Below are 15,171 nucleotides of genomic sequence, written 5' to 3' on the forward strand. Positions count from 1 at the left end.
TAGGGGTCTCACTATGTTGCTTAGGCTGGTCTCAAACTCCTTGCCTCAAGTGATCCTCCCACATTGGCCTCCCAAAGTGCTAGGATTACAAATATGGGCCACCACCACATCCAAGGAAACATTTTAATTAACAAAATGCCAAATATTGATTTAGTGTGTGGGAATCTTAGTTAAATAGCTTGGGGAACTATTCTTTCTGAATTCTGGGGAGGGACTTTTGTACCATATAAAAATACTAAAATCCAAATGTCTCACATAGTATTTATTGCAATATAATGTCAAATAACATTTAAAGGCTAATTATTTTCTCTGTGTCCTTTAAGCTTAAGGAAAAATAAAAGCATATTCCTAAACAAATGTTCGATCTTACGAAGGAATTTTCTTACTAATCTGTACCCTGAAGATATATTTGCTTTATAAATCATTGTAATTTGATGATTTTCAGCATCACAAAAACTGTTTAATGAAAACTGTATTCTCATTTCCACATTCCTTCTCATGAGAGTTTAGAAAAATACTTTAAATGTAAAGGCACTGTATTTTAAGAATCCAAACTAAAAACTGACAGTCTTCTTTCAATCAAGAAGCTGCACACGTGGGGCGTTTGGTCAGCTTGTGATATTTGTGAGCAAGGTCCACAGCCTTCCGTCCTTGCTGAAAAGGGAAAGACCACAAAATTGAATTCCAGTGATTTCCCATTTTCTTAACTCCATTGAAAAGGTAATTTACTTCTTCTTCAGTAAAATTTTTGCGAATTCTTCTTTTTTCTGTAATTAGAATGGTAGAATATATTAGTATTTGCCGAACAAAGGTCCTGAGATGCAAATAAGTGCTTATTTGGATATGCTTAACTTATACCTAAGGATATAAACTATAGAGTGAGAAATGCCAGGGCTTCTCATCATGTGGAAACCCACTTCAATTTTAAAAACCTGAGTGCCTAATATTAAGCTAGTTGCTATCACTGTGACTTCTTCAGTAATTATAACTTAATTGACAGTAGTAATACAACATCTTTCAATCAAGAAACAAAAGTTTATAAACATTTGATTGTTAATTCAACATTCCTGTGAGGACAGTTAACAAACATCTTACCGGCGAGGCACGGTGGCTCACGCCTATAATCCCAGCACTTTGGGAGGCTGAGGCAGGTGGATTACTTGAGGTCGGAAGTTCGAGACCAGCCTGGTCAATGTGGCAAAAACCTCTCTCTACCAAAAATACAAAAAGTAGCCAGGCATGATGGCACATGACTGTAGTCCCAGCTTCTCAGGAGGCTGAGGCACAAGAATTGCTTAAACTCGGGAGGCAGAGGTTGCAGTGAGCTGAGAGCACACCACTGCACTCCAGCCTGGGCGACAGAGCAAGACTCTGTCTCAAAATAAATAAATAAATAAAAATAAAAAACAGCTTACGTATCTTACAGATACAGTCTTCCCAAAGGGCTCCATAACTTGATAGAATAGAAAAGAATATCAACACTTGTTAAATATTAGGTTTGATAATATTTTTAAGAATAAGGGTCTTTTGAAATTTGCTTTTAAAAACACGTGGTCAGCTAGATCAAAACTCAAAATATAGGCTGCACAATGGGGAAGGAAATTTTTAACTTTGGTTTTTAAGGGATACTTTCTATAAAGAAAGAATATACAGTTGGTATCTGTAAACAAATATTTTCTGGTGACGATTACTAGGAAATAGCTTTCTTTAAGCTTTTTCATTCATTATTATCTCATGTTATCAATGTGGGTAGATGCTGGTGAGGAGAAGTTTTTTGTATTTCCACTTGAGGCTGTTATTTACTTTCGTAGTACTGGGTGCAGTTGTCCTGGTTCACCCTTAGAAAATCTTGCCCTTGCAGGCCAAGACAGCCATTTGTTTACCTTTTCTAAGAGTCACAGTTCAGACCTTTTAAAACAGATGAAAAAATCTTCCCAGCAGAAGGCTGAGATATCAGTGTAAATGTCTTATTACTTAATAGTATTATTTAGAATGTAAGCTCCATGAGGGCAGCAATTTTGATCTATTTTATTCACCATTGTATCCCCAGTGCTTAGAATAGTATCTGACACACAGTAGGTAGTCAATAAATATTTGTTAAGAGAAAAAAATTAGTGGTAAAACTATCTCAAAACTTATCAATTAAATTATTCCTTCATTTTGGGTATACTGGAAAACTGTGGCTATCCAAGAAATAGGTTTCAACTTCCCTTGCTAAATGATTTGAACCCATAATAATCAGGACTAGATTGGTTACTATAACTTTCAGGATATTGAGCCCTGGAGTTGATCATGTAAAGCCCCACTTTTCCATTGTGGCTGCCATCTCTCTGACTTTTATACTTAATATCTGTGCCCAAATCCTCAAAGATTCCTACAGCACAGTACTGAGCAGCCTGGAAGAAGGAAGCAGCTCTCTACACCCCAAGCTCCCCGCTCTGTGACTTCTTTAGTGCTCCTCTTAATATTAGGTATTAGGGAAGAGCAAGGGAAAATGGGCAAGAGGGCTTAATTCTAAGGACTCTTTTATTTTTCAAGCCCTCTCAAAACACCAATCCATCCTGAAATAGAGCCTTGGGGAAATCTGTAAATGCTTAGGACAGTGGTCCCTTCTCAGAAGAATGGGCTCACATTTGAGTATAAAGTATAATTAAATGAATGGTGGTGAGTATCCTGAAAAAAGGTTAAGTTTATCAAGGGGGGAAAAAATGGCAACATACCAAATATTCCTGGCCGGCTTGTGAAAGAGATGTAAGAATCACTACTTTCTCAAGGTTCCTTTCTAAATTCTAAAAAGTAGGCCAGATTATTTGGTTTTAGCTAAAGCAAGTCTTACCTACAAAAAAAAAGCATGTTTTTCTGAGCTCAATGTCACTTAACAGTATATAGGACCGCTGTATATAATCATTGTATAACCATTATTATGCACATTTCATGAAGTTCTGCAAATTATTTTAATATGCAAATAAATTACAGCATATTTTTCATTGTTACGTACTTGCTTTGAAGACATGTTGCTGAAAAACACCTATTATTAATTTGATGCCAAGCCCTTGTCAAGAACAAGATCTCCAAGTGCATGATGTTTCTATGAAAAAACACCCATTTTCTCACAATTACTATAGAAAACATTACTTCAGAAAGTGGGCTCATCTGTAGTGGTACTATACTTAATTATAATTTGCATGCAGAACTTTTAATCTAGAAAAAGACTCAGATATAAAAAAGCAAATTTGAAATTTCCTTGAAAGTTTTGGCAGTGAAAATAGCCAAATAAATATATGTGGCAAAATGCTTCCTGAATGTATCACGTCCAAATGTCTAAATAACAGAGTGGCTCTATAGATGTTACTAATTAATATATCCAACCTATTTTAGTCTGCAGGTATTAACTCCGTACGAATAAAAGAAAATGATGATGTTATTTAAATTTCTGATACATCGGAAATGGTGATCAATGTGAAATGTTAACCCTATAGTTAAATAAAAATTCCCATAAATTAACTAATTGTTTAAGAGGCATTTTTATTTTTTAAGCAGAGTTTTAAGGTTTATACTATTTGTCTCTTCAATTTTTATTGTTTCAAGCACTATAGTTATGATCAAAAACCTCCTGCAAAGTCTCTCTGAAGCACTTGTGCATAATAATTTTGTTCTTAAAATAGAAATGTGAGGATAGAACAAGGGCTTCTGGAGAATGGCTTTTTGAATCTAAGTTCTGCCACTTACCAACTATTAATAATTATGCCTTACAATAGCAAATTAATATCTAACTTACAATATTACTATAGGAATTAAAGGAAATAATATCTATACAACACCTAACACCTAGCAGGTGCTTAATAAATGTTAGTTTCCTCCTGCTCCTTCCCCTGCTGGCAGGCAATGAGTGAGCAAGCAACATGAAGGGAAGAGGAAAGTCTCTTTTATTAGAAGGTCTGACCCTCATCAGAGGCAAGGTTTATCATTTAAGATCCATTAATAATGAGACTGAGAACCACACCCCAGCTGTTCTCTTCTTTCTCAGGAATATATGAAATTTAAGTTCATTTAAAAATTAAATACATTCAGCCAGGTGCAATGGCTCATGCCTGAAATCCCAGCACTTTGGGAGGCCAAGGTGGGCGGATCACTTGAGGTGAGGAGTTTGAGACCAGCCTGGCCAACATGGTGAAACCTCATCTCTACTAAAAATACAAAAACCAGCAGGGTGTGGTGGCACATGTCTGTAATCCCAGCTACTCAGGAGGCTGAGGCAGGAGAATCACTTGAACCTGGGAGGCGGACGCTGCAGTGAGCCGAGACTGCTCCACTGCACTCCAGCCTGGGTAACAGAGCCAGACCCTGTCTCAAGAAAAAAAAAAAAAATTAAATTAAATATATTCACTTATTCCTCCAGGGGTAGTAGATTCATTACTGAGTCGTTGTCTTCTACGTGGGGTCAGCAGAATTTCTGAAAAATATGGAAAACATTTAGCACATTTAGCGTATCAATCTGAGTAATAGCATATCAATTCCATTAGTATATTTCCTTTATTCCCCCGTCTAGTGGGAATACTTAGGTAGATTAGGAAGAATTTTTAAACCAACAGTCTAAGACTACTCCCTGGGTACATCTTCTATTACTGGTTGCTTAGAGACAGATTTTCTTTTTAAGATTATTTTACCCTCTAGTTTTTAATATATTTAATGCTTTAGATAATAGTTCAGAAGGTATAGCCATAATTACAACTTTAAAGCTGCTGAATTAATTACTTTTGTTACAGATAAGTGATTTCCTTAGTTCACTTTTATATCTGTCTTCAGCTTCCACAATGACTTTGTGACGATCACATTGGTATGGGCAAGAGTGCAAGAGCTTGCTAAAGTTTCGGCTATTCAGGGATTTTTCTACTGCTATGCAACCTAAAAGAAAACAAATTAAAGTTATGTGTAGATGTCACAAAATATCTAGTAACAAATCTATGAAAGCAAATATCTATATGATGGTAAATGAAGTAAAATCAGGAACTATAAATACCTCAAGAAGCTCAAAATCATATGAGGGAGTAAAGACAACAAATACAACAGAGTGAAATAAGTGCTGGGAGGGAGGTATGAACAGTTATGGTGCTTTAGAAAAAGAGCACCTAGGCCAGCCACGGTGGCTCATGCCTGTAATCCCAGCACTTTGGGAGGCCAAGGTGGGTGGATCATGAGGTCAGGAGTTCGAGACCAGCCTGGCCAATATGGTGAAACTCCGTCTCTACTAAAAATACAAAAATTAGCTGGGTGTGGTGGCATGCACCTGTAGTCCCAACTGCTCGGGAGGCTGGGGCAGGAGAATCACTTGAATCCAGGAGGTGGAGGTTTCAGTGAGCTGAGATTGTGCCACTGCACTCCAGCCTGGGCGACAGAGCAAGACTCTGTCTCAAAAAAAAAAAGGAAAGAAAGAAAAGAAAAGAAAAAGAGCATCTAGAGCAGGCGCAGTGGCTCACGCCTGTAATTCCAGCATTTTGGGAGGCTGAGGCGGGCTGATCACAAGGTCAGGAGTTCGAGACCAGCCTGGCCAATACGGTGAAACCCTGTCTTTACTAAAAATACAAAAATTAGCCAGGCGTGGTGGCGGGTGCCTGTAGTCCCAGCTACCTGGGAGGCTGAGGCAGGAGAATCGCTTGAACCCGCCAGGCAGAGGTTGTAGTGAGCTGAGATCATGACTGCACTCCAACCAGGGTGACAGAGCAAGACTCCATCTCAAAAAAAAAAAAAAAAGAAAAAAGAAAAAAGAAAAGACAAAGAGCATCTAGGTTGGGTGCAGTGGCTCATGCCTGTAACCCCAGCATTTTGGGAGGCTGAGGCGGGCTGATCACAAGGTCTGGAGTTTGAGACCAGCCTGGCCAATATGGCGAAACCCCGTCTCTACTAAAAATACAGAAATTAGCCAGGCGTGGTGGCGGGTGCCTGTAGTCCCAGCTACTTGGGAGGCTGAGGCAGGAGAATCGCTTGAACCCAGGAGGCAGAGGTTGCAGTAAACTGAGATCATGACTGCACTCCAACCTGGGTGACAGAGCGAGACTCCATCTCAAAAAAAAAAAAAGAAAAGAAAAAGAAAAAAGAAAAGATAAAGAACATGTAGGTTGGGTGCAGTGGCTCATGCCTGTAACCGCAGCACTTTGGGAGGCCGAGGTGGGCAGATCACTTGAGATCAGGAGTTCAAGACCAGCCTGGCCAACATGACAAAACCCCGTCTCTACTCAAAATACAAAGAGTAGCCGTGCATGATGGCAGGTGCCTGTAATCCCAGCTATTTGGGAGGCTGAGGTGGAAGAATTGCTTGAACCTGGAAGGCAGAGGTTGCTGTGAGCCGAGATTGTACCACTGCACTCAAGCCTGGGCAATAGAACAAGACTCTGTCTCAAAAAAAAAAAAAAAAAGAAAGAAAAGAAAAGAGCATCTAGGGTTGAGAGTGGTGGTTCATGCCTGTAATCCCAGCACTTTGGGAGGCCAAGGTGGGAGGATCACTTGGGCTCAAGAATTCAAGACCATCCTGGGCAACACAGTGAGACCCTGTCCCTACCAAAAAAAAATTAGCTGGGTGTGGTGGCACACATTTGTAGTCCTAGCTACTTAAGAGGCTGAGGCAGGAGAATCCCTTGAGACCAGGAGTTCAAGGCTGCAGTGAGCCATGATCACACCACTACACAGAATAAGACCCTGTCTCTTAAAAAAAAAAAACAAAAAAAAAAAACGCTGGGCGGGACAGCTCACGCCTGTAATCCCAGCACTTTGGGAGGCCTAGGCAGGTGGATCACAAGGTCAGGAGATGGAGACCATCCTGGCCAACATGGTGAAACCCCGTCTCTACTAAAAACACAAAAATTAGCTGAGTGTATTGGCACGCCCCTGTAATCCCAGCTACTTGGGAGACTGAGGCAGGAGAATTGCTTGAACCCGGGAGGCAGAGATTGCAGTGAGCCGAGATCGCACCGCTGCATGCCAGCCTGGCGACAGAGTGAAACTCTGTCTCAAAACAAAGAAAAAGGAATATCTAGTTTGTCTGGTTTTGAGCAACAGTCCCTGTTAAGGGAAGATATCCAAAAGAAGTGATCCTTAAGCTCAGTCATCTTTTTTGTTTTTAACATTTTATTATGTAAAATTTCAAACACTGAACTCCCATATATCCATCACCCAGCTTCAATAATTATTAACTCATGGCTAATCATATTTTATTTATACCTCTACCTACTCAGCTCTGTCCCCACGTATGCACTGGATTATGACACCTGGAATTTACATTAAAGTATCATTTCATCTGTAAATACTTCACATGCATCCTTAACAGATAAGGAATTGCTTTTTTGTTTGTTTGTTTTTCCTGTGACAGGGTCTCCCTGTCACCCAGGCTAGAGTGCAGTGGTATGATCACAGCTCACTTTTAGCCCTGACCTCCTGGGCTCAAGTGATCCTCCAGCCTCAGTCTCCTGAGTAGCTACAACTACAGGCATGCTCCACCATACCTGGCTAATTTTTTATTTTTTGTAGACACAGGGTCTCCTTACATTCCCAGGGCTGGTTTCAAACTCCTGGGCTTAAGTAATCCTCTCACCTCAGCCTCCCAAAGTGCTGGGATTACAGGTGTGAACCACTGCACCCAGCCAGGACTTTTTTTTTTTCTGAGATAGTGTCTCACTCTGTCACCCAGACTGGAGTGCAGTGGCATGATCTCAGCTCACTACAACCTTAACTTCCTGGGCTTAAGCAATCCTCCCACCTCAGCCTCCCAAGTAGCTGGGACTATAGGCACGCAACATCACACTCAGCTAATTTTTGTATTTTTTTTAGAGATGGGTTTCACTATGTAGCCCAAGCTGTTCTCGAATTCCTGGGCTCAAGTGATCCACCTGCCTCAGCCTCCCAAAGTGCTGGGCTATAGGCATGAGCCACCACCACACCCGGCCAGGACCCCTTTTTGTAAAGAGATAAAACTATTATGACACCTAAAAAATCATGCTTAATATAATCTAACATCTAGTGTTCAATTTTCCCTATCAATTCAAAAATTTCTTTTGAAAGTTAGTTGTTGGAATCATGATCCAAATAAGGTTCATCATTACTTTTTTTTTTTTTTTTTTTTTTTTTTTTTTTTTTTAAGAGACAGGGTCTCACTATGTTGCTCAGGCTGGACTTGAACTCCTGGGCTCAAGCAATCCTCCCACCTCAGCCTCCCACGTAGCTGGAACTAAAGACACACGCACCATTGTGTCTGACTTACATTCAGTTAACATATGTCAAGGTGCTTTTAATCTACCAGTTCCCCTCTCTTCCTTGTCATTTACTTACTGAAGATACTAGGTCATTTGTACTACAGTTTCTCAAAGGCTAAGTTTTGCTGATTGCATCCTAGTTGTGTCTTTTAAAATGTTGTTGTGTGTCCTATAAACTAGTAATTAAATCTAAATGATTGGTCAGATTCAGGTTCAAGTATTTTTACCAGAATTCCATGCAGGTAGTATTGTATGTTTCTTACTGTATCATATTAAGAGGTACATATTGTCCGTCTCTCTCTTTTTTAAAAAAGAAATTGTAATTGGGCAGCCTCTTGAGCCAACAGGGTTAGAGAAACTCCCTCTTTTTTTAAAATATTAAGATAGATCAGCAGCAAACCACCATGGCACATGTTTACCTATGTAACAAACCTGCACATCCTGCACATGTATCCCTGAACTTAAAATAAAAGTTGGAAAAACATTTTTTAAAAAAAGATAGATTGGTAGGTTCAGGTAATGTCAGCCATGTCCATCCATTATAAAGTTCTCCATCAGTTTGTCACCTAATTGTATTAGTGGCCCATTCCTAAAGGACTAGAAGTTGGCCACGCAGATAGTTGGCTGAGATGAAGACATTTCAGTACAATAAAGATGTGCAAAACCACTGAAGTGTGAAAAAGCATAGTATTCAGAGAATCATGGACACTCTAATATGACTAGAGTACAGAGAAGTATGGGAGAAAAGGTGGGGCTGGGGAGGGTTGCAGAGAACCAGACCAAGAAAAGTCTTGAAAGCCATGCTAAGGAATTTTAACTCTCTTCAAGGCAACAGGGAGGAACATAGAGATACTTATTTAAAGCAGGAAGATGACACAATTTCATTTGTCTTGTAGAAAGGGCACCTGAAGGCAAGAGGATCAGTTGAGAGGTTACTTTAGTAGTCCGGAAAATAAATGAAGGGATTTTGAAACAAGGCATTTGCAGGGAGAACGGGAGATTTCTGAGGTAAAATTAGCAGAGTTTGATGAATAATGAGCTGTTGGGATAAGGGAAACGTTTAGGATAATTCTCAAGAAATTCAGTACTTGATTAAATGGCAAAGTTTGAAATAATCATAGCACATTTCTAGCAGATTCAGAGTAAATGTACAGTAAAATTTAACAAGTGGAAGCAGCACAAAATTCCATACAACTTTGAAAGCCAGGCAGAGAGGTTGATTCAGTGGGTTACAGAGAAGCACTGAGGGTTCTTTAGCATGATGACACGATAAAGCACATATTAAGAAGATAAGTTAACAGTGATATGCATATTATACTTAGGAGTTGGAGAGGCTTGAGACAAAGACTGCTAGAAAATGGCTGCGATAATTTAGGCATGAAACAAAAAGGGCCTATGTGGCAAAAAAGAACAAAATTTGATAGACTAGAAATAAGGGACGGAACGAGAGAGAACAGTCATGGATGATTCAAGGCTTAAAGTCTGGGAGACCAGACAAATAGTGGCAACACTGACAGAAAAGCAGTGAGTTGGGAGGCCAATTTAAAAGGAAGAAAGATGCTGTGGATGTTGTGTTTAGGATACATTAAGCTTAAAATAACAAGAAGATATTGAAGTGGGTATGTGCTGAGAACTACTGGAAATGAAAGAATAAGGCTATAGCCCACGTTAGAAGCCAAAAGTCAACACACATATTTGAAAACCATCAATAAAATGATAGATGATGCTACAAAAGTAAATGTAGTGAAAGAACTGCGTAAGTGCTATAGACTAGGTCTTGAGGAGAATACTTGTGGCAATCTGGCAGGAAGAGAAAGATAAAGGTGAAGACTGAGTTCTATTCATCTTCGATTCCAGTGCCAGCCAAGGACTAAGCACTCCATAATGTTTGTGGAATGAATGAACGGTAACTAGGGGAGAAAGGAACAAGGAAAGAACCATCTCATACAAACTAAGCAATTACAGAACATCCACTCTGCCACCCAGAATACTTTTGACCAGAGATTCCCAAACTTTCTAGGTTCATGGCACCTCTAAGCCAAAAGAAATGCCTAATGATTCTGTCAGATCCAAAACAACTTAATAAGTATTTATGTTCTAACAACTTAGTAGCCATTTGAAAAAATAATACAATTACATTGAAAGAAATATTTGTACTTTATTCTTATTAAATACATTTACTTTCTTTCTTTCTTTTTTTTTTTTTTGGAGACAGAATCTCACTCTGTCACCAAGGCTGGAGTGTAATGGCATGATCTCAGCTCACTGCAACCTCTGCCTCGCGGGTTCAAGCAATTCTCCTGTCTCAGCCTCCCGAGTAGCTGGGATTACTGGTGCATGCTGCCATACCCAGCTAATTTTTTGTATTTTAGTAGAGACGGGGTTTCACTGTGTTGACCAGGCTGGTCTTGAACTCCTGAGCTCAGGTAATCCACCCACCTCGGCCTCCCAAAGTGCTAGGATTACAGACATGAGCCACCACATCCGGCCTAATACATTTACTTTCTAATGGGATATGTGCATCTGTTGGGAGGAGTGGATGAATACTTGAAAGGATAGCAAATCAAACAAACTATTGGGTATTTTTTTAAGATGAGGAAAAATGAGCATAGTTCAAGGTGGAACAAAAGGAGTTAATGAATAGAATGGAAGTGAAGAGAAAGATTTTGCAATTAGTATTAAAATGTGGAGAGAAAAAAGATATGAGATTCAGCTTATGGCCAGACATCAGTTTTAGAAGAACAGAGATAACCTCTTCATCCAAGAGGGAAGAACAATGATGTTCTGAGCCAAATATAGAGAACCTCAATTTTGTTCATAGAGCAGAGTACAACAGCAAGATGAACAAATAAGAAATACCGGGGTGTGAAGGAGGAGGAGAAGGGATGGAATAAGTATTGTGGAACAGTTACAAGAGCCCTGCAGAAAAAACAAATAATGAACATGAAATAGTAGAAACATTTACATATTATAAATATAAAAATAGGTATTTTTAAAACTTAATGCCTATGTTTACAGGATAATCCAGAATGCATACCTAGTAATAACTGGCTCTCTGAAAACATTAAAAAATGTTTATTTTACTCAGTAAGGTTAAATTTATAGATGGTATTATGACAAAAAGATAATAAAGTAATAAAAAGGTACTAACTGTGTTTATTCATAATACAAATATTGGAAGCTCAGCCTGATGCTGATAAAACGTGTTTTTTTTGTTTTGCTTTGTTTTTAATTATAGAGACAAGGTCTCGCTATGTTGACCATGCCAGTTTTGAACTCCTGGCCTCAAGAAATCCTCCAGCCTTGGCCTTCCAAAGTGTTGAGATTACAGCTACCTCACCTGGCCCAGATAGAAGATATTAATTTGAATGCTTTGATACTCCACAGTATTATTTCTCCAAAGGGAACAAAGTAAATCATACATGTAGAACTATTATAAATTCTAGTTAATTACAATAAGCGTGGTGGCTCATGTCTGTAATCCCAGCACTTTGAGAGGCTGAGGCAGGCAGATCATTTGAGGTCAGGAGTTCAAGATCAGTTTGGCCAACATGGTAAAACCCTGTCTCTACAAAAAAATACAAAAAAAAAAAAAAATTAGCCAGGTATGGTGGTGGGCACCTGTAATCCCAGCTACTTGGGAGGCTGAGGCACAAGAATTACTTGAACCAGGGAGGTGGAGAGTGCAGTGAGCCAAGATCGCACCACTGCACTCCAGCCTGGGTGACAGAGTGAGACTCCGTATCAAAAAAAAAAAAAAAATTCTAGTTAATATCATAAAAGGCTTTGACTGTGAAACAACTGCAATTAAAAAAATACTTACCTGAGCACCTATACGTCAACATTTTGGAACAACTGGGAGTTGCTAGAAAACTGACTACTTCTTTATTTATTATATCTGAACATAATGTAAATGGATCTGAAAAAAAATTGCAAAATGAAGGATTTTTGGATTAATGAAAAGAATCAGATATTTTAAGGATTTATTAAATATCAAGCTTTTCATAAACCTTAGCCTAGTACTATGCCTCCAGTCATGCTGGTGAATAAACAGAAAGATTCTGGATCTTAATGGAAGGTATTTACAACAGAAAGAGTCAAAGAGGTGGCTTATACTTTAGAGGGCCAATATACCAATAGACTTCTTTTTTTTTTTTTGAGATGGAGTCTCACTCTGTCGTCCAGGCTGGAGTGCAGTGGCATGATCTCGGCTCACTGCAACCTCCGCCTCCTGGGTTGAAGCAGTTCTCCTGCGTCAGCCTCCAGAGTAGCTGGGATTACAGGTGCCCGCCACCACGCCTGGCTAATTTTTGTATTTTTAGTAGAGATGGGGTTTCACCATGTTGGCCAGACTGGTCTTGAACTCCTGACCTCAGCTGATCTGCCCACCTAGGCCTCCCAAAGTGCTGGGATTACAGGCGTGAGCCACCGCACCCAGCCAATGTACATTTTTAACTATACTGGTTACCTAAATATCTGTTTTATTAAAAAACCAAAGAAACATTTTTAATCATACCTGTTACTGGTAACTGCTGCTTTATATTTTTGGCAATGTGAACTGGGTGTTTAAAAACATGGTCACTAAAAGAAAATAGACACCAGATTACTAAAAGTAAACATACTGTTTGGTGTGTGGACCAACGTTTCTGTAAGCAGTGTTGTGATTTTCGGTGTTTGGTGGGCAAAAGCAACCCGGAATCACGATCTACCAAAATCTACCAAATTCTGCCAAAGTAGGGCCTGCAACAATTACAGCCATGTTTCTAGAGCTAGAGTCAAACAAGACTCCAGAGGGCAATAGTATTGATGCCAGAAGAAATATGGAAGAAAAAGATTATAAAAAGAAGGAAGTAGGAGAGATGAAGGCAAAAAGGAGAGAACAAAATCAGTGGGAGCAAAAATGAACATGGGTGGAGGATGGCAAAGTGCTAACAATAATCATTTAAAGAACTGAATTTAAAAATCCTTCCTAACCCCCAAAACATTTGTATGTTTGAACCCTGTAGTCCTTGATGAATAAATACAAGTTTTGATTATACTGTCACAATGATAACAGGCAGTACAGAAAAAGGCAAGAACTGTAGATCAGATAGCAGGCATAGCAGTAGCTTTATAGTTATAGCTATCTGTCCATGTACTTATATTTGTAGGAGCTACTACATAGGAGAAAAAAAGCATTTCAAAGAGATGAAAATATTAATAAGTTGGCTGAGGTAGAAATATGGCTAACCCTAGCAGGGTGCGGTGGCTCACGCCTGTAATCCCAGCATTTTAGGAGGCTCAGGAGAGCAGATCACCTGAGATCGGGAGTTCAAGGCCAGCCTGACCAACATGGAGAAACTCCATTGCTACTAAAAATACAGAAAATTAGCCGGGCATAGTGGCACATGCCTGTAATCCCAGCTACTCGGGAGGCTGAGGCAGGAGAATCACTTGAACCCGGGAAGCGGAGGTTGCGGTGAGCCGAGATCGCGCCATTGCACTCCAGCCTGGGCAACAAGAGCGAAACTCTCTCAAAAAAAAAAAAAAAAAAAAAAAGAAATATGGCTAACTCTATAGGAGAAAGAAGGGTATGGGTGGAAAGCTTGGGATGGAGGTCAAGAAGGCTGGCCCAGGACCATATCTTACTGCTTTCCAATTCCCATACCTGAGCAATCAAGTTAAAATTAACATCAAGAATGGTCTTGAAACAGATAAAAGGGGTGGTATTAGTGTAACCCTTCTTCCTGGTACTTAGTTTACCCATCAACCTGCCCGAAATGTAGCAGCATCCTCTTCATTTTTCCCAAGTACAGTAACCATCAGAAGAGCACAACCCAATAAAGGGTTTAAGAAAAGCTACAATCCCAGGTCTAGCCCCACAAACTAACTGCAAGGGAAAAAGACTATGTTCTAGAGACAAAGTGCAGGGAACAAACAAAGGGGCAAACCCAAACCAAATTTTCTTCACATCCTATTCCCTTTATCACATTAAATTTAAAAACTAGTTTTTGCTATACTGCTGATTATCAATGTATGCATTGTTACTTCAAGTAAAGGGTTTCCGTTTAGGTTTTATTTTCTGAGTATCCTTTCTAAAATTCAAATCTGTTACGCCACTCAATTTAAAATCCTCAATCACTCCCTATACCCTGTGAGTTAAAACCCAAAATCCACAGTATGACATTGCAAGACCCTAGATGAACTGGCCCATACCTCCCCGTCCAAACTTCTTTCCCAACACTTCCTACTTTAGGCTCTTCCCAAGACCATGTTTCATCATGTCACTTCTACATGCCCAGTATTTAACAGTGTGGCATACTGTAGTACACAATAAATGCTTGCTGAATAAATAAAAGTTACACACAATTATTAAACTATACCTTGATTGAGAAACAAAATTCTTTTCAAAAGTAGTTTCTTCATGTAAGTTTTGATTGCAGCTTGACTTGGCTTTATATAAAGTCTTATTTTGCTCACTCTCCCTGTAACAAGCATGGACTGGATTTGCGCTCTTTAACAGTGTCTTCATTTGGTCATCATTTGTACATGCTTTAGACATGACTCCATAGGACTTATAACTCTGTAACTGTCTAGAATGGCTTTTATCCTCATCTTCTGCTTTGCTACCTTGACCAATCTGATCTGCATGGAGATGTTTCCATGTATTCTGAATACTTATGTTCATAGATGAAATAGTATCCTGATAGCTTTCTCTTTGTATTTCTTCCTATAGTGTAAAAATGGCAAGAAAATAATTTCAATATAATCCATTCCCTTTATAATCCAATTTATACTTCATTTAAATAATGAAGAATGAAGAAAAAGTTTATGATTGCCAATAGAACATATATGATAAAAGGCAGTTTACATTAGGAAGAAAAGGGAGTTTATTCATTAAACAATATTGGGACAATTGGGTAGCCATCTGGTGAAAAAAATAAGTTGA

At 39.1% G+C, this 15,171-nt stretch overlaps 1 protein-coding gene across 2 annotated transcripts in view; it reads right to left on the reverse strand.

Moving 5' to 3' along the window:
* Window positions 1-247: 247 nt before the first annotated feature.
* The window catches only part of TERB1 (telomere repeat binding bouquet formation protein 1), a 46,962-nt gene continuing 32,038 nt past the window's right edge, over window positions 248-15,171 (reverse strand). Inside the window, exons 13-18 of one of the 2 annotated variants that reach the window (XM_054534900.1) lie at window positions 14,606-14,952; window positions 12,760-12,824; window positions 12,067-12,162; window positions 4,756-4,905; window positions 4,388-4,453; window positions 248-767 (exon numbers count right to left, since the gene is read on the reverse strand). In XM_054534900.1, coding sequence (XP_054390875.1) covers window positions 580-767; window positions 4,388-4,453; window positions 4,756-4,905; window positions 12,067-12,162; window positions 12,760-12,824; window positions 14,606-14,952 — 912 coding nt within the window. In that variant the 3' untranslated portion in view covers window positions 248-579. The remainder of the gene's footprint in view (window positions 768-4,387; window positions 4,454-4,755; window positions 4,906-12,066; window positions 12,163-12,759; window positions 12,825-14,605; window positions 14,953-15,171) is intronic. The other variant, XM_054534902.1, reaches the window with a different exon arrangement.

Source organism: Pongo abelii, chromosome 18 (assembly GCF_028885655.2).
Source record: "Pongo abelii isolate AG06213 chromosome 18, NHGRI_mPonAbe1-v2.0_pri, whole genome shotgun sequence".
NCBI classification, from domain to species: domain Eukaryota; kingdom Metazoa; phylum Chordata; class Mammalia; order Primates; family Hominidae; genus Pongo; species Pongo abelii.